Source organism: Vitis vinifera, chromosome 4 (assembly GCF_030704535.1).
Source record: "Vitis vinifera cultivar Pinot Noir 40024 chromosome 4, ASM3070453v1".
Classification (NCBI taxonomy): Eukaryota; Viridiplantae; Streptophyta; class Magnoliopsida; order Vitales; family Vitaceae; genus Vitis; species Vitis vinifera.
The window spans coordinates 12,311,916-12,332,023 of NC_081808.1; the positions used below are offsets into that span (position 1 = coordinate 12,311,916).

Consider the following 20,108-nt stretch of genomic DNA (forward strand, 5'->3'; position numbering starts at 1 on the left):
AAGGGTAATGAATATATAGTTCCTTTAATTTGCTTCTTTGTGCTGCTTTGACATAGTCTTTAGATTAGAAGGGAGACACTATCCTACATGGGTGACGCCTACAAGGACGGGTTGTCACATGAATGTTAAAGATGCTGTCATAGTGAACCTAATTACATAAAAATATTTCATATATAAAACTAAGATTCAACTATTTAGATTTTTTTTTATATGTTCCTTAAAAAAAATGAGACTCCAAAATAAATAAATCAATAAAATGAAAATTTTAAAATAAAAAAGGGTTGACTATTGAGTATGGAGTGAGGATGGGTTCATCGTTTCCAACTTCTTGCAATGATAATAAAAAAAAAATTGATGGAATTAAAACATTTGTTATTTTTCTTCATTTATTTTTTTAACTTGATTATTTTTCTCCAAAATTTTACAATTAAAATAGAAATTTAAAGAAATAGCATGCTAAAATGTGCATGTTCTATGTTTCCTTAAATAAATGTTAAAAGTATTTGTTATTTGTTTTAATAAACAAAATAAGCAGATACTTTTAGTGAAAGTTTAACTATTTTTTCTTCCATCTATCTATGAAAATAACATTATTTTTTTGGTATTATATAAATTTTTTAATCCAATTATAATGATTAAAATTCAACCATTTTAAGTTTAAATTTTAAATATTCTATCATTCAAATCTAAAGATTATTAAATAAAAGGACCACACATGTTCTTAAAGCAAGATATATATGTTAGATATATATATCTTTTGGGGTTTTCTCCACGCGGCCTGAAAGCTGCTTTTTCACTTTGACATTAGACAAGTAATTAAGTTCGAAATTTTATTTTAACTCAATAATAATACGATTTTCCATGTTTTATCCCATTCTTCATATTTAGGTTTTTTTTGGTTTTTGTTTTTTTTTCTTTGTATTATTTATTTATGTATACTTTATATCTTATTATTGATTCTACCATATAAAACTCAAATTTAAATATTTAGATTATGTTGGGTTCTCAAAAATTTAGGAAAAAAAAAAGAAAAAAAAAGAGGAAAAACAATTTAAAATTAATAAATTATTTTTATATATTATTTAAAATTTATTTCATTTATTTTAAATAATTTGAAAATATATAATTTTTTTTATAATCTTAATTATATTTGATTTTTATTAATATTTATTTTTAGAATAATTTAATATAAAAAATTATTATTTTTAGTTTTATTTTATTTTATTTTCCTTTCTTCATACTGTTAAGCAACCAAACGTATTGGATATACCAGGGGGTTTGTAACCAAAATTCCTTTTTATTTATTCAATTTTTTGAATTTAACGATTACGAAAAAAAGCATTAGAAAAAGGTTTTCCAAGACGGAGAACATTTTCTCATAGTTTAGACGTCTGTAGTCGCCACCTCAGCACCACTCCACCGACCTCGCCTTCTCCCTGATGCGCCTCTTTCTCGATCCAAAACCCATTCTCTTCAATTTTATCATCTCCTCTCGACTCCTTCCCACTCGCTCCGATCCACTCAACTTGCTCAACTCGCTTCGCTTACCTTCCAGCCATTACTCCACCAATTCCACTTCCAAATCGCCGTCACCCCCTCCCATGGCGGCGATTCCGAAGCCCTCCATTACCACTGTCGACAACGAGGAGGGAATCGCTCGTCGATTCTGGATCAAGTTCCGGAAAGAATCGATTTTCGCTATGTACACTCCGTTCGTGGTCTGTTTGGCTTCCGGGAATCTCAAGCTCGACTCTTTCCGGCATTTTATTGCTCAGGATGTTCACTTTCTCAGGGCCTTCGCTCAGGCGTGAGTTATTTATTTATTTATATTTCATATTTAATTTTTCTTTAATTTTAATTTCTTAGGGTTTCATTGATTTCCGAGAATGTGGGAAAGAAGTGAAAGGAAAACATGAATCTTATGCTTTTGTTATATGAAGGAAAATAACACGGATTCAATTTTTTTATTTTTTATTTTATTTTTTATTTTTTAAGATTTCCTCTGAGAAACAGAGGAGGTTGAAATTATTTAATTGTGGGTGTTTGAATTTTATTTTGTATTTTTGTTCCTTCATTTGCAGAGAAAAATGTGGGAAATAATGTGAAAGAAAAGTTTGAATCATAGGATTCAAGATTTTATTTCGCTTTAGTTTTTCTGATAACTGGAGGAAGGCTAGGATATTGAATTGGGGGAGTTTAATTTGTTTTTTGGGATTTTAGATACGAGTTGGCGGAGGAGTGTGCAGATGATGATGATGCAAAGTTAGGGATCTGCCAGCTAAGGAAGAGTGTATTGGAGGAACTGAAAATGCATGATTCATTTGTTAAGGTAGGATAAAATGATCTCTCTTTTCTGTGTTCTGTTTTATTCATTCTCATATTGAATCTCTGTCTATTTGGTAAATCTTGTTTGCCTACGTTTTCTTAATGGTCTTTGTTTTGAGTTGTATGTTATTTATGGAATGAAATGTGGTTATCTCTTGCATGATTTATTGCACTTTTGGTGATGTCAACATGAAATTACGTTGAGAACTTGGCAAACATGGAAAATAAGTGAGTAGTTGCTTAGAAGCATGGATGGGTGGAGTTGCATGCTTCTTAAAGGTTCACGAGATTGGAGTGCCTGGGAATGAACCAATGTATACTGATATTCATTGGTTATATGTCCTGAATAATTTTTAAACAATTGTTATAACATGTTTAGTTTTGAAGATTGGAGTTGGAACCTGTTCAGGGGAGCTTCTAAAATAATTAAATCATGTTCTGAGCGCCAAGATGACTTCTAAGGGTGTTTGGATGGAACCAAAATTCTAGAAGTTGAACATGCTTCCTTTCTAGGCATGTTTAGAAGAAGCAAGGATTGCATGCTTATGTTGAAAGATGCATAACAGACATTTTAACAAAACCTGTTATCTCCTTTCTGTTAGGTCTACTTTTTTCCACAAGATCTCAATCAGCTCTTGTCTTGCTCAAAGAACCCTCCCTTGCTTCTCAACTCACTCACCCACTTCACTTGTTTTTTCAACCACCAGACCACTTTATTCTCTCCATGACACCTTCGATTAGCTCTCTATAACCTCACCCACTTCTTGTTGTCACCCATTTCACTTTGAAATCTCCTTGTTAGCAGCTAATAATTGGAGCTTGAGCGGCATTTATGGTGCTAGAAGTAAAGACTAACCTGTATCAGCTCATGCATTGCTTATTCCTAAATAGTGAAGAAGAAACCCATAGTTCTCTACTTCATAACATGTTGTTCCCTAGTTCACCTTATATTCCTTGTTGTTTTAACTAGATTGTGAGTTTTTGAGTGTTACATACGATGGCATATATAAGATAATATACTTAGTTTTCTTTTCTTCTTCTTGCCTTTTCACAACAATCAAATGGTTTACTTTTAGCTACTTTTATGTATTTCATAGTAAATCATATTGTAACTTTGTTGAATTTTGAGAATCTAAAATAGGGTGTTTGAATTTGTTGCTTGATTCTTACCATATTAATGTAATTTATGGATAATTATATTGTAACATTTTATTTTTAAACATCTAGAATCTAAAATAGGGTACTGAAAATTGTTGTTTTGCTCTTTATACAATCTCTCTCTCTCTCTCTCTCTCTCACACACACACACACACACATGCACACATATGTATGTGTATGTATATGTTTGATGGGTAACACATATGTATTTGTTGTTTTTCTCTTTCACATGGTGTGGTGTCCAAAGAAATTGGTTTTCCTCAAGATTGGATTAGTTTCTAGTGTTGGAGTGGGATGACCACTTTTTGGGCTTCATTTAGTGCTTCCTTCCAAAGCTTACATCTGATCATTCCCCCATTATTTTGGATGGGGATCAGATGAGGAGCGACAAATCTCCTTTCAGATTTGAAAATATGTGGCTCAAGGTCAATGCTTTCAATGATCTTGTGTCGAGTTGGTGGATGGGATATAGTATAAGGGGCACATATAACTATGTTCTGGTAATGAAAATTAAGGCCCTCAAACAAGATCCCAACAAATGGAATAAAGAGGTGTTATATAAACTTTTAGCAAAATTCTTAGCCAAACAAGCTAAAAAAAGTGGTGGATAAGGTGGTTTCAATCTTTCAATATGCTTTTGTAGAGGGTAAACAAATTTTGGATCCTATCATTATTGCAAGTGAAACTATTGATTCAAGGATAAAGAAAGGTTCCAATAGTGGGACCATCGGTAAGTTGGATATAAAAAAGGTGTAAGATCATGTTAATTGTGACTTCTTGGTAGCAACCATGGAAAAGATGGGTTTTGACCAAAAGTGGGCCAATTAGATTAGATGATGAACTTTAACCTATGTTTTCAGAACCAAACCAATCATTGAATTGAAAAAGTTATTGGTTTAATATTCAACGATTGAATCGATGGTTAAACTGCGATAAAACTAGTGATGTCATAAATATATAATTTATATTATGTAAAATTAAAAATTAGTACAAGAAATTAAAAATATATATGATTAAAAAGTTTATTAATATTTCATTTTTTATATTTGATATGTCAAATTAAATGATAAAGATAAATTTAAATGTATAAATATTTTAAATTTTATTAAATAAAACATGTATAATATTTAAGTATGAAGATATATTTAAGATGAAGAGAAAATTATAATATTTACTTTTATCAATATATTTATGTATTTTTTTATTTTAAAATTAAAATTTTAAAAATTATTATATTAATTAATTGTATTGTTTTCATACTTATCATTATGTAATTGTTATAAAAATAAATGTAAATGTAAATATTTATATTTGTTTAATAGTTTTATACAATATTTTGAAAACCGGACAGGACTAGCTGGTCCAACTGGTTGGACAGTTGATTGAGCACTTTTTCATTCGATTTTAGCTTGCTGTTACATCAAACTGGGATCTAATTGTTTGAATTGGAAGTCCAATTGCCAATCAGATCAAACAACGCAGTTAGGTGAGAACCGATGGGTCTTAAAATTGTTGTTGAAATGGGCTTGTACGATCTTTAGGCTCTGATGGTAAGCATTTTAGACGTGCATCCAACTCACCAATAATTTAAGGCAATTAATATTCCTTTAAATTGTTGATGTGGGATCACTACCACTAGGCCCAAAGACCAACTTGCAAGATGGGGAATTGAACTTGGGCTGCAATTATTGTGAGAAAAGGGAGAACTACCACTAGGCCACCTATGGTGTTTGTGAAAATTAATGTACATGGTATATAATCTAATATTCGAGTGTTGTTTTTGTTTATATGTTTATTGTCATTAATTTAAACTCTTAAATAAACCTAAATATTTAAGAGTATATTTATTTTATAATGTTAAATATGAAAAGAATATAAATTAAATAATGTAATAATTTTTAAAATTATAAAATAATTAGATATATAATTTTTGACATTTAAATAAAATTAAATATTATAATTTTCCTTTCCTCTTATATGTTTTATTAAATAAAATTAAAAATATTAATATATTTATATTTAAATTTATCATCATTTAATTTGATAATATCAAATATTAAAGATGAAATATTATTAAAATTTTAAATTATACATATTCTTAATTTTTATAATTACTTTTACTTTTATGTAATATAAAAATTACATATTTATGGTATCACTGATTTAGCCGTGGTTTAATCATTGATTCGACCAATGAACTGTGAACCGAAAACTTTTCTGGTTCAATGACCAGTCCGGTTTTGAAAACATTGGTTTTATATGATAAAAATTTGAAAAAAGCATTAATATTGCTATATATTTCAGTTTATTGCAATATTAACTAAAAATATTGCATAGCTCAGTGGTCCAATACTTATTTTTACAATTGGAGATCCACAACTCAAGTCCCTTAGCATGCAAAGTTTCTTTTCCTTATCTAATAACCATTCTCACATTAGAAGAATAAGAACTATATGTGCTATACAAATTCCTTGCTACATCCATTGGCTTGTAAGCTAGTTGCTGGGTTGGGTAGTGAGTAATGTTGTGCCAAGTGGACATGGGAGCTTGATGTCATTTTGCTTAAACAATAGTTGATTGATTCCAAGGGAACTATGTGAATCGTTAGGTTCGATGGCCCAGTTGCTAGTTCAAACGATTCAACACTGATTCAACTCATAAACGGTTCAACGCTGATCCAACTCATAAACGGTTTACTTCAACCATCCGGATCAGAGAGGCTACTAGTCAATGTTTGACTGATTGGACTAGTCAGTCTAGACCGGTTTTTAAAACCTTGATTTCAACAACAAAATTTCCTACTTTGGTTAATAGGACTCTTGTTGGTTTAAGAGTTTCAAGGGGCTGAGGTAGGGAGATCCCCTTTTTCCTTATTTATCTTGGCCATGGAGGGGCTTAGGCAAATGTTGATGAGGGGTTAAATAAGTGGGCTTCTTTTTGGGTTTCAAGGTGGCAAAAGAGGAGGAGAAGGGTTGGAATTGACCCATCTTCTATTTGTTGATGATACTTTAATCTTTTGTAACGCTAACCTTAACTGGTAGGAATTTCTGAGTTGGACACTTATGTGGTTGAGGCCATTTTAGGTTTGAAAATTAGCTTTAGAGAAAACTGAACTAATTTCAATTGGGAAGTTGTTAATTTCTTTTTTTGATAAGTAAATAGAATTAGTATTTAAAAGAGTTACAAAAAGGGGTGCACCGAAGTATGCACAATTTATATAATGATCACCAAGAAGCACTAAAAAAAGGAAAGGGAAAACAAAAAACCACTCTCTTTCAAATTGAACTCAACCAATCAATAAAATCAATTATGGACATTGAAGTTTTGCCTATAAACAGTTTGGTCCAAGTTAACAAGTTGCACATAAACAAGGTTTTCAGTCTTTGAACAGAGAGCTTCATCTTCTCAAAAGATCTTTTATTTCCCTCTTTCTTTATTTTCCATAAGAGGCATAAAGGTTCTACTCTCCAAACTTTTTTCCACTTTCTTCCAACAAAAGACCCATGCCAACCCAACAAAGTCTCTCTCTTATGGTGCAATGCATCACCCAATAAACCTTAAAAAAGAGAGAACAAAAGCTTCCACAACACCTTTGCCTTGCCACAATGCAAAAAGATGTGGTCTATTGACTACTCACGAGTTTGACATAGAAAACATGTATTAGCCAAAAACCAACCTCTCCTTTGTAGCTGGTTGAGAGTCAAAGCTTTCCCCAAGTTGCCTCCCAAGCACAAAAGCACACCTTAAGTGGAACCCATGTGTTCCACACAACACCTGTTGGGAATGACACTAATCTTCCTACCTTAAGGCTAGTTTAAAGGGATTTAATAGAGTAGGTAGCACTCTTTGTCCCTAATCGACACACCTTATCCTCCCCTCCCTCAACTATCACCTTATCTTGTAGTCTTGCCAAAAAACACTCTATAATATCAATATCCCAATAGTTGAAATGCCTCAAAAAACTAGGAATCCAAACACCCCTTTCATTAGAATGCAGTCATAAGTCTGCCTCCCAAGCCTCTTTGGAGCTAGCTAAGGTAAATAAGGAGGGAAAAGAAACACTTAAAGGCTCATCACCACACCATTTATCTTTTCAGAATTTAACCCTTCTCCCATTGTCCACCTAGAAGGACATTCGATAGTTAACAAACTCCCACCATAGTTGTTAACTTGTAAAATGTATTGTGTATTGTTTTTCTATTTTATTTTTTATTTTTTTATATAGAGAAAAATAAATAGAAAAATATGTATGTGTGAATATTTGGTGAAAGTATGAAGTATAGAGTATTATATATCCAATTTTATGGAGGATAGTAGGATCTAAAGAGTTAATTTATATCATATTATATGAAAACATTGAATGTTAATGTTTCAAATTAACAAAATATAACTTTAATATATAGATTCATCACATAATCCACAAATAATCTTCAATTTTTAGCTATGATCTTTGGTTCCAAATTCTAACTAGGTATATATATATATATATAGGAGCTAAAGAGTTAATTTATATCATATTATATGAAAACATTGAATGTTAATGTTTCAAATTAACAAAATATAACTTTAATATATAGATTTGTCACATAATCCACAAAAATAATCTTCTTCAATTTTTATCTATGATTTTTAGTTCCAAATTCTAACTAGGTTTATATACATATATATATATGTGTGTGTGTGTGTGTGTGTGTGTCTTTATGTGTTATCTTCAAAGTTCCAACTTTTTAAGTTTGTCATCATTCCTTTTCCACCTAAAAAGAATATATATACATATATACATGTATATATATTCTTTAATATATAGATTCATCACATAATCCACAAATAATCTTCTTCTATTTTTAGCCATGATCTTTAGTTCCAAATTCTAACTAGGTATAAATATATGTAGGAGCTAAAGAGTTAATTTATATCATATTATATGAAAACATTGAATGTTAATGTTTCAAATTAACAAAATATAACTTTAATATATAGATTCATCGCAGAAAGTAGGGGGGGAGGGTTGGGTGTGAATGGGTGATTAAAAGTTTTTAGTAAATATATATATTTTTTTCTTTTACCCTTTGAAATAGTAGGGATATCCTAGATATCCAAAAGTGTTAATACTTTTATTCTTATAAAAATCTGTTTTTTATATCTAATTGAAACACTGTGATTAGTTAGGGATAAAATAATATAATTATTAATATCCAAAAGACAACCTAAGAGATGTTAGGGATAACAATCATAACCACCAAGATAACCACCCTAACAATCTCAATAATAAACTAACCAATCAATCAAGAAAATATCATCTATCAAGACAATATCATTAATCAGAATGTAGGTAGGAAGATAAAGATATGCAATGAGACACAAGGTTTTTACATGGAAAACCTCCACACTAACTATGGAGATAAAAAAACACGAGGTCTAATACCACTAATCTAAATCCACTATTCGAAATCAAGTTATACAAATTTACTTGACCGCTTTTCCCTAAGCTTACTCTCCAATACCTATAACTTGATTCATGTACGGGAAGCAACAACCTCTTGTTACTTCTTAGTAGAGCCTTCGGCCACTTCGAAGGGACGATGGTCTTCAATCATGGTTCAAAGTTGCTGTATTGGTCACTGACTCGGAGGATCCTAAAACACATCGATCTCGGTTTGGTATAAGACAATCTGCAAAATGAGATAGTTAGAAAGTTGAAAAAATTATAAAAATATTGTATAAATTATAAAAAAAATAAGTATAATTAAATAAGGTAAAAAATTAATAAAATAAAAAGGATTTAAACATAAATATAATTTTTATACCATAGAAAAATAATTATTGATTTCCTAATATAATTTAAAATATTATAATACAAAAAAATACATGATATAATAAATTAAAAATGATTCAAATGTAAATATAATCTGTTTATCATATAAATACATGTCATATAAAGTCGATCAACATATAAATGCATCTTACCTAATCCATGTTATTATTTATAAAATTTGATGTTGCATATAAATTATAAAATTACAAGTTTTTTTTTTAATTTTTTTTAATTTTTAATTTTATAATGTATAAACTGTAAATTACAAAATATTAATTTACCAAATATTAAATCTGATGGTACATATAAATTACCAAATGTAACTTTACCAATTATTAAATTTGATGTTGCATTATAAATTATAAAATTACAAGTTTACCAAATATGGTTCTCCTTGTCCCAACAACCACCCGTAAATCCCCAAATCCCAATCACAATCAAGGGTTGTCAGAGCTGGAGAAGGAATCTTATGTTCATTCCACTCAAATCAACATCAGCGATGATGAGTCACCATCCACTGGCATCGAAGCTTCCATTGTTCATCAAAATGTAGTGAGGTAAGGGAGCCCTCATCCCTCTTATCTTAGGGAGCGCTCATCCCTCTTATCTCTCATCTTAATAGATTTTGAAGGAGGTCACCGTTGGGTTAAACTGGAATAGTTCTTCTTCTTCTTTAATCTTCATAGTGGACGAGATTGATGGTTTGAAATTGGGATTTGAGAATCCCATAATCGGACTCGTCGAACCTGGGATCAGACTCATCGCAACTAGTGTCGAGGTGGATACGACTTGGCCAAGTCGTACTAGACTCGGCTAATATTTTGAATCCTGTATTCAACCAAAGATTCAAAGAATTAATCTTTGAATGAGAGATTGAGAATGGTGTGGCACTTCAAACTTCTCTCAAAGAGATCATTTCTTAAGGAATGAAAGGTCTCTCAACATTCTATCTCCAATATCCAAGGTCTCTCATGACCGCTTGAGCCAACTCATGGACCACTTGAGTGGTCTTGTTCAATTTAAAAATCCAATTTTAAATCATTTTAAGTTCAAAATAAAACCGATTGTCTTGATACCTCAACAAAGCCTAATTTCCCACAAGCCAAACCTCTTTAGATGTACCTATGATTTCCCGGTTGAACGAACAACAATCTTTGATCGTCGATGGAGAGCAAGTTACTATCTAAAAAGACTTTTAGGCCAATCATAAAGAGGAATAAAATTGTCAACATATAAACAAACTCAATGTCCTAATAGAGGATAAAATGAGTTGGAAGGTCTTTAAAGGAGGCCTTTTCTCTATTAATTTGTTTTATTCCTACCTAGTTTGGACTAATAGGGAGTCTTTTCCTAAAAGAATTGCATGCAATTCTTGGGCTCCTACGAAGGTGAGTTTTTTACAAGAGAACATTCATTGTGATATGTGTCATAATTGGAAAAGGATAAAATGTTAAGTTTAAATCTTTAATTAAACTAAAATATTTATTTGAATTTTGAAGGGATGAGAAACCTATCCAATTATGCATTTTTCTTTATGAGAACCTATCCCATTATTCATAGTTCTCTATAAATAGGGGAATATTTCTTTAAGGAAAAAAAAAGAGGAGAAAGAAGGAAGAACAAAGGAAATAGAAACTTTGCAATACTCTTTAAGCAACTTTCAACAATCTTTAGTTTTCAAGTGTCATCTCAAGTTTGAAGAAGATTCTTAAGGCAAAAGAGTCAAGGTCAGGTCTAGTCTACCCTTCACTAAACTAATCAAGAGTGCTTGATCCTCTTTGAATCATTATAAACATGGGAGACAAAATCAGAGGAATTATATTGTAAAAGAATACAACAGAGGATTGTACATGCAATTTTCTTGACATTAATGCATTAAATTTGTTCACTTTATTTCTTGTCTATCTATTTCACTAGACAGGGCAAAAGTTAATGGAGAAGAGGCAACATCTCTATTAGACTTCATATGCTGCCCATTGTCTAGATCTAATGCTTGAAAAGATTGGAGAGCTCTCTCAACCCAAAAATGCTTTAAAAGCAAGAAAGGTAAGTAATTTCATATATGAACATGGATGGGTGTTGGGATTGATGAGATCATTCATGAAGAGGCAGCTTATTCGCGCTGCTACTACTAGATTTGCTACTGCATTTCTAACTCTACAAAGCATTTATCAATTAACGCAGCTCTTGGAATCTATGTTTACTTCTAAGCAATGGGCAAGGAGTGCATGGGCCGATAAGTTTGAAGGAAAGGATGCAGAAAATAATTTTGAAGGACACAACTCTCTGGGCTAGTCTAGCTTATGCTCTTAAAACCACAAAACCCTTAGTTGCAGTATTGTGAATAGTAGATTCTGAAAAAGTGCCAGCAAATGGGGTTTCTTTATGGTGCCATGGATTTAACAATAGATGAGAAGTGGGAATATCAGTTGCATCAACATTTGCATGTTGTTGCATATTTCTTAAGTCCCCATTTTCAATATGATGATAATTTTTCCAACCATCCAGAGATTAAGCTAGGCTTGTACACTTGTATGGACAAATTCATTGTTGATCAAGTTGAAAGAAATAAAGCTAATATTCATATAGATGCTTTTCGAAAGAAGGAAGGACACTTTGGTTTTCAGCAAGCAAAAGCAACTTGCAAAACAAGTATTCCTGGTAAGTTAGAACTTAATTATGAAGTTGTCCTCATCAAAGTCTGAAGGCGAGAGTATGTTTTAGTCTTCTAGATTTTGAAGTTCAAAGTTTAAATTATGTTTTTATTTTGATCTAGCTGATTGGTGGATTCAATTTGGTGATGGCACTTCGGAACAACAAAAATTTGCGGTGAGGATTTTAGGCCTTACTTGTTTTGCATCTGGATGTGAGCATAATTGGAGTTCATTCAATTAGGTATTCATAATAATAAAAACTATGATGCTAAAATGCTAATGAATTTTTAATTATCTTAGACGATTAGACTTTATTTTAATTATTTAACCTTTAATAGGTGCATACAAAGAAAAGAAATCACTTGACAACAAAAAAGCTTAACTCATTGGTATACGTTATGTACAATAAATGATTGAAAGTTTGACATTTGAAGCTAAAGGCACTTAAAGATGATGATCTGTTGCTTATTGAGTGTGCCATCAGATGATGAGTGGCTTGTTGAGAAAGAAGATGAAAATCAAGAAGGTCGAAATATATTAAGGATTGATGATGATCTTGATGTTGATCTTTTTAGGGAGAACAAGGAAGTGGAGGTGCACAGGGCCAAGATACGAAGGAAACAAGGAAACAAGGGAAAAAGTAGTACAAAATCAAAAGCTAAGGGAGGAGGTGCGTTTCATTATCTACCCTGAGTACATGATTTATAAGTTAACATATACTTAATTCTCAATCCAATAAGTCATATAATTTGATACTAACATATAATTTTGGAAGAATGGAATTAGGGAAGTTGTGATTTTGTAGAGAGAATTAGGTAATCCTGTGATCAAAGGGATTCGTTATAATTGTGTGAGGAAAGTTCCTAATTTAGGTAATAGGATTTTTTATACATATATATGTGAGTCTCTGTACAAAAAATAATTGAGAAAAAGAATTTTTACTTTTTATTCTTTCATCTCCCTTCTACATGGTATTAGAGCTTAGTGGCATGGACTTAGTATTTTCCTAAGCTCGTGTGGCACTTAGACAAGCCAAAACCCTTTATCTTGCTAAGTCAGCCTTACTCTCGATGCTTAGCTTGTTAGGCTAAGACGCACCCGACTTAGAAGCTTTAGAGGGTGTAGTAGGCAACACTTAAAGAATGAAAGCTTTATTGCTTTCAAAGGAAGTTATACAATGCTTGGAAGCTCACTTGCTTGGTTAGGAAGTGATTTTGGGTGGTGCCTTGGCCAAATGAGGCATTTACCTATTTATAGGCACCTTAGGAAGTCTCTAGAACCTTGGAAGGTTCCTTACAAATCAAGAATAATCTAGAAGTTCCTACATTAGTCTATGTACAGGATGCCTTGGAAGACTCTAGAATACCCCACACTATTCCAATGCTCTCCTAGCCAAGTGTAGAAATGTGTGGACATCTCTAGCCCTCTCTAGAAGTTTCCATACTCTTCCACTTTGTAGCTAATTGTAGATGTTTCTAGGGGTCTCTAGAAGCTTCCTACCTCCTATATAAGCCTATGGGGAGGGCCATTTGAAGCATCTTGTGACATTAGGCTCGTAAATCTTGGAAGCGAAACAATTTTTTTTTCAGCCTTTATTGTTGAGTTGAAGACTAGTCGACCTTCATTGTGGACCTTAAAGTTCCCTCTTGTTTGAGTTGGATTGTTGCAACAAACCCAAATGGCGAACGCAGCAAAGCAACTAGAGTCATCACATCGTCATACCACAATTATAAGAGAATTGCGTTGTCACCTTCATCCCCACCCGTTGCCACTGAGATCGTGTCTCCATCGTGTTCGGGCCATCTTTGGCACAACTTGCACAACCTATAAAGGTCACCAAAAGGACACCTTGCTGTTGCGCCATCACTGCCATCCTTGTGCCTCATCATTGTCGTCGTCTTAGTATCGTCATCCTCCACTATGTGTCTTTGCTTCGCACTACTAGAGACTTTCCACCTTTTTTGATTGTGTTGGAGTTCTTGCTATCACCTCTCGCCATTGCCATTGCCGTTGGCTTAGGATCTCACCGTCATTGTCTAGTAAATAGTCAAAGGTAAATACACAACCCTACACTATTGTAGGGCTATGACTAATTTGGCTATTTAAAGCCAAAAGAAAAATGGAAGGAAAAATGTTATATAAGGCACTACCACTTTCATTGCTTAATATAAAGGAGTGATTACTAGTCACAAAACAGGAGAATTGCAGAATATTCAAACAGCATAGAGGCTTAATGGGAAGAATTATTTCAAATGGTTGCAACTTGTTTGTACTTCTTTGAAGGGAAAAAGGAAATTATGTTATCTATTGGGAATGGGACCAAGGAGAGGAGACCCTCGGTTTGATGCCTGGGATGAGCAAGACTCAACAATTATAACATGGTTGTTGAACTTATTGACACTTGAAATTAGTGATACTTGTATGTTCTTGACAACTGCTAAAGACATCTAGGATGAAATTCACCAGACATACTCGAAAACACTAGATGCAACACAAGTGTACAAAATTAAAGTCAAGACCGAAGTAGGGAAACAGGGAAACAAGACAATCATAAAGTATGCCAATATGTTGAATAACCTATGGCAAGAACTTGATCACTATCAATGCATTAAGACAAAATGTCCTGAAAATGCAACAATTCTAAAGAATTATATCGAAGAAGATCGAGTCTATAATTTCTTAGTTGGTCTCAATGCTGAGTTTGACTAAGTTAGAGTTCAAATTCGAAGCAAAGAGCTTCCGCTTTGAATGAGACTATCTCTATTATCTGAGTAGAAGAAAGCAAGAGAAGTTTCATGCTTGAACCTTAGAATATGGAGGGCTGGGTTATGGTTGCTAACAAAGGGAGTGATTAGGAGGTTGACACTGCTGATAACAAAAGGACTGATTGATCAAGAGCTTTAAACTGTGATAATCGGGATAACTTATGGTGCATTTACTGCTAGAAAGCCTAGAAATACATGGGAGAAATGCTGGAAACTTCATGGTAAGCCAACCACATCTAACAAAGAGTGGGGTTACAATGGAGGGCAACAAAGGGATAATGCGTAAGTAAACTTGTCTTTTGTTCAACCAGTTGAAAAAAAAAAAATCCTTGGACCAAGGTGGATTCAATCAGGAGAAGATTGAGAAATTGAGAGTTTTATTGGGAACTCTTGAGAAGTCTTCAAGTAAGAAATCTTTAGGTACTTGCTTACTGTCACCTTCAGGTAAGTTCCTTATCAATTGGATTAAAATTCTTGGATGAAACCTTTGCTAATTCTTAGGTTTTAGATTTAGGTGTTACAGATTAAATGACTCATTCATCACACCAATTTAACAACTATAACCCTTGTCCAAATAGTAGGAAAATAACTACAACAGATGGTTCATTAATCACTGTTGTAGATGTCTAAATTAGTCCTACACATTTAGAAATGTGCTTCATGTTCCCAAGTTGTCCATTAATATTTTGTCTCTATGCAAAACCTTACATAAGATTTAGGTTGCAATGTGACTTTTTACCCTACTCACTATGTATTTTAGGACTAAGACTTGGGGAAGATGATTGGACTTGCTAAGGAATGTAACGGGTTATAGTACCTTGAGACATTAAGCGAGTCATTCGTATCTCTTCTTTTTGAGAACCATCTTGTCAATAAAGAAAAATCTGTCTTCATCATCTTAGACTTGGACATCCATCATTTAGAACTCCTAAGATTGTGTTTCGTTTTCTATTTAGGAAATTAGATAATGAGAGTTTCGATTGTGATGTATGTGAATTTGTCAAATACAAGCGTTCAACCTTCCCCACCAATAATAATAAAAGAAGTCCAGAGCCCTTTCATCTAATTCATAGTGATATTTGGGGTCCTTTTCTTGTTCTTAATATATTTGTGGTACGTTGGTTTGTGTCTTTTATCGATGATTGTACTACGGTCGTTTGTATTTTCTTACTTAAACACAAATCTGATATAAGTTTTGTTCTTCCAAACTTTCATAACATGATAAAAACCAGTCTGATGTCACTATTTAAAGGTTTCGGTTCGACAATGCCAGATTATTTCAATTAAGTCTTAACTCTATACTTTCAACATGAGGGAATAATTCATGAGTCATTATGTGTCAACACACCACAACAAAATGGAGTTATTGAGAGGAAAAATGGCCACCTTCTTGATACAACATGAGCTTTTTTATTTCAAAAATACGTACTTAAATCTTATTGGAGGGAAGCTATCCTAACCACCACACATCTCATAAATAGATTACTTTCTAAAGTCTTAGGTTTCATGAGTCCCATGTATATACTTTCATTGTTTTATGTTAATATGAGAACCACAAACCATCTCATTCCTAAGATATTTGAGTGTGTGTCCTTTGTGCACGTTCACAGTCCAAATAAGGGAAAATTGGACCTAAGAGCTATCAAATATATTTTTGTGAGATATTCCTCAACTCAAAAAGGGTATAAGTGTTACCATCCACTATCCAAAAAGTTTTTTGTCTCAACAAACGTTATTGTCACTGAGAGTGAGTCCTATTTTCTTGCTCGTCATCTTTAGGGGGAGAATTCCATCAAGGAAGACAAGGATCAAGATTCCTATCTCATTGGTTCCTTTTTCATTCACCTTCCTATAGTCTCTGGTCCAATGTATGATCTAACATCTGTACCCTACTTTTTTGAATTCAAGTCGTCTAATCCAGCATCCGTACCCCTCTTCTTTGAACCCGAGTCGTCACAACTTGAGCTTGTTCCTGAGTATCGAATGGTTGACAAAGTGTACTCAAGGAAGAAAGTTGCAGTCCCTAAACTTATACGAGTCCAAGAATCTGAATTGGCTTTTGGAAATGAGGTAATAGTTTGTCATCCTTCCTCACAAACCGAGTTAGAACTTTAGTTTGAAAAATCTATAGATCAAAATCTCCCTATTGCCATTAGGAAGGGAGTGGGGGAATGCACTAAATGCCCTTTATATCCACTTTCCTATGTTGTGTCATTTGAAAAGTTGTTTTAATATTCATATTCCTACCACTCTATTCAAGGCTTTATCTAATGAAAATTGGAGACAAGTCATGAATGTAGAAATGGAGGCCCTGGAGAAGAATAAAACTTGGGAGGTGGTAGATTTGTTGTAGGAAAAAAAAAACTAGCGGGATGTAAGTGGGTCTATACTATTAAGTATAGAATAAATGAGAGATTAGAGAAGTACAAGGCAAGATTTTTTTTTTTTTTGATCAGAAACGAAAAAGCTTATATTAATAAAAGAACAAATACAGAAGAGAACAAAGAAACAACAGAAAGAGAAAAAAACCAAGGGAAGGATGAGAGGTCCTTCCTACACAAGAACCAAGGAAAACACCCAACAATAGAAATCTAAAAACAAAAGAGAACCCAACAAACTTCAAACTCTTGAAACGCAAACCCCAATCCAATTGATTTGTAGAATGCTTAGAGGAACTCCTCTAAAAGCTTCAGTACAAGAAGCCCATAGAGACGAGTAAAACCGAATCAAATCCCAAACCACCTCTTCCGTTCTCCCTTTATCCTCAAAGATTCTATTATTCCTTTCTTGCCACACCATCCAAATCAAAGTAAGGCAAGCAATTTGCCAAAGAATCTTGCCTCTTACTGAGTTCCCCAAGCCTTTAAAAGAAATAACCAACATATCCTCAATGCTCCTTGGAGGAACCCAAATCACACCTACTAGATTGAACAACCTGTGCCAAAGTCCAATGGTGACAGGACAATGAAGAAAAAGGTGGTCAATCGACTCTCCATTTCTTTTGCAAAGAATGCACCATTGAGGACAGAGGGCTTTGTAGGGTCTTCTCAATTGCAACTTGTCATTAGTGTTTACCTTCCCATGTGTTACTAACCAAGCGAGGGCCTTAACCTTTGAAGGGACTTTTGAGCTCCATAAAAACTTAGCCGGAAGGAACATTAAAGGATTTGAATCTCTTGACAATGCATAGAAAAAAGATTTCACTGAAAACGAGCCTGACGAAGACAAAGACCACGCTCTTGAGTCTGATGAAGAAGGGGAAAGAAGCACAGAATGAAGAGAGGACATTAATCTCTGAAGGAGATCAATTTCTGAATCCGTTAGATTGCGGCGAAAGTTAAAATTCCAAGACAATGGAAAGGAATTGCCAAGGACGTTTGAGACAGTAAGGTTTCTCACAGAAATAACTCTGTAGAGATCAGCAAATTGAGCACACAAAGTTTGGTTTCCCTACCAAAGATCTTCCCAAAACCGAATTCTCTCCCCATTGCCCACCACTAGGCGAACAAAAGGGGAGAACTCTTGGAAAACTTGAGCAATAGCCTTCCAAGGACATCTGTGAGACCATCTAACCACCATGTTGGCGTCCCATCCATTAGGATGGGTCCCATATATACTCGCAATAACCTTATGCCAAAGACCGCTCCTTTCTCTAGGAAACCTCCAAAGCCATTTCCCTAAGAGGGCACTATTTCTCATAGAAGTCTTCCCAAAGCCCAAACCTCCCATCTCCCTTGGTCTACTGACAACCTCCCATCTGATAAGGTGATCTCTCTTCCCTTCCCCAGCCCCAGACTAAAGAAAATCCCTTTGCATCTTCTCAATCTTTGAAGCTATAGATACAGGGATTTTGAAGAGGGAAAGGAAGTAGCTAGGGATGTGAGACAGACAAGACTGAATTAGAGTAATCCTCCCTCCCAAAGACAAATAGGCCTTTTGTACAAGGCAAGATTGGTAGCTAAAGAATTCACTCAGACATATAGTGTGGACTATTTAGAAACATTTGCTCTAGTTGTCAAGATGAATACCGTCAAAATTTTGTTATCATTGGCAACAAATTATAACTAAGATCTTCAACAGTTCAATGTCAAAAATGCATTTCTAAACGGAGTTTTGAAAGAAGAGATTTATGTGGAAGTCCTTCATCGATTTGGCAGTGACCTAAGCACTAAAAAGGTGTGTAAATTGAAGAAAGCTCTACATAGGCTGAAATAGTCTACAAGGGTGTGGTTTGAAAGGTTTGCAAAAGTGATGAAAAACATGGGATACAAATAAAGTTAGGGAGATCATACGTTGTTCATCAAACATTCCGATTCAGGGGAAGTTACAACTCTTTTCGTATATGTAGACAACATCATCATGACGAGAAATAATGAGCTAGAGGTAAACTTTAAGACAATGCTTGACCAAAGAATTTGAGATTAAAGAGTTAGGAAGGTTGAAATACTCCCTAGGAATTGAGGTTACACATTCTAAATATGGAATTTTTATTTCTCAGCAAAAATATGTAATGAACCTTCTCAAGGAAACAGGGAAGTTGACGTGTAAATCAGCAAGCATACCAATATATCCTAATCATAAACTTGGAGAGGCTGAGGAAGATACTGTGGTAGATAGGGGAATGTATCAATGTCTGATAGGAAGACTCATTTATCTCTCTCACACAAGACTAGATATAATATATGCTGTGGGTGTGATTAGTCAATTCATGCCAATCTAAAAGAGGTTCATCTGTAAGTTGCTAGTTGAGTACTACTGTACCTAAAGGGGTCTCCAGGAAAAGACATCCTATTTAAATGACTCAGGACAAGTACTTGAAGCTTACATAGATGCAAATTATGTTGGATCTATGGTTGATAGAAGATCAAGTATTGGGTATTGCACCTTTCTTGGTGGGCATCTGGTGACATAGAGAAGTAAGAAATAGAGTTCAGTGACAAGGTCCAATGTAGAAGCAGAGTTTCGAGCAATGGCCCAAGGAGTTGGTGAACTACTATGGTTTAAGATTATTTTGGAGGATTTGAAGATTAAATGGGATGGGCCAATAAGATTTTGCTACGATAGTAAATCTGCAATTAGTATTGCACATAATCTAGTGTAGCATGATCGAATGAAACACATAAAAATTGATAGATATCTTATCAAGAAGAAAAGATAGTGGATTGATCTGGACTCTTTATGTATCTATCGACTGCCAACTTATGGACATACTCACAAAAGGTTTAAGTAGTACAAAGTTTCAAGCAAGTGTATCCAAACTGAGAATGGAAAACATCTATTCATCAACTTGAGAGGGAGTGTGGAAGAACGAAATTAGGGAAGTTGCGATTTTGTAGAGAGAATTAGGTAATTGGGTTAAGAAAGTTTCTAATTTTGGTGTTAGGATTTTTT

General features: G+C 33.6%; 1 protein-coding gene across 4 annotated transcripts in view; it reads left to right on the top strand.

The window, feature by feature from the left end:
• The first annotated feature begins 1,312 nt into the window (after positions 1-1,312).
• LOC100266835 (bifunctional TH2 protein, mitochondrial) overlaps positions 1,313-20,108 on the top strand; it is a 44,272-nt gene continuing 25,476 nt past the window's right edge. For 2 of the 4 annotated variants that reach the window (XM_059736328.1, XM_059736327.1), the window contains exons 1-2: positions 1,313-1,807; positions 2,221-2,329. In XM_059736328.1, coding sequence (XP_059592311.1) covers positions 1,440-1,807; positions 2,221-2,329 — 477 coding nt within the window. In that variant the 5' untranslated portion in view covers positions 1,313-1,439. The remainder of the gene's footprint in view (positions 1,808-2,220; positions 2,330-20,108) is intronic. The other 2 variants (XM_010650626.3, XM_059736326.1) reach the window with 1 other exon arrangement.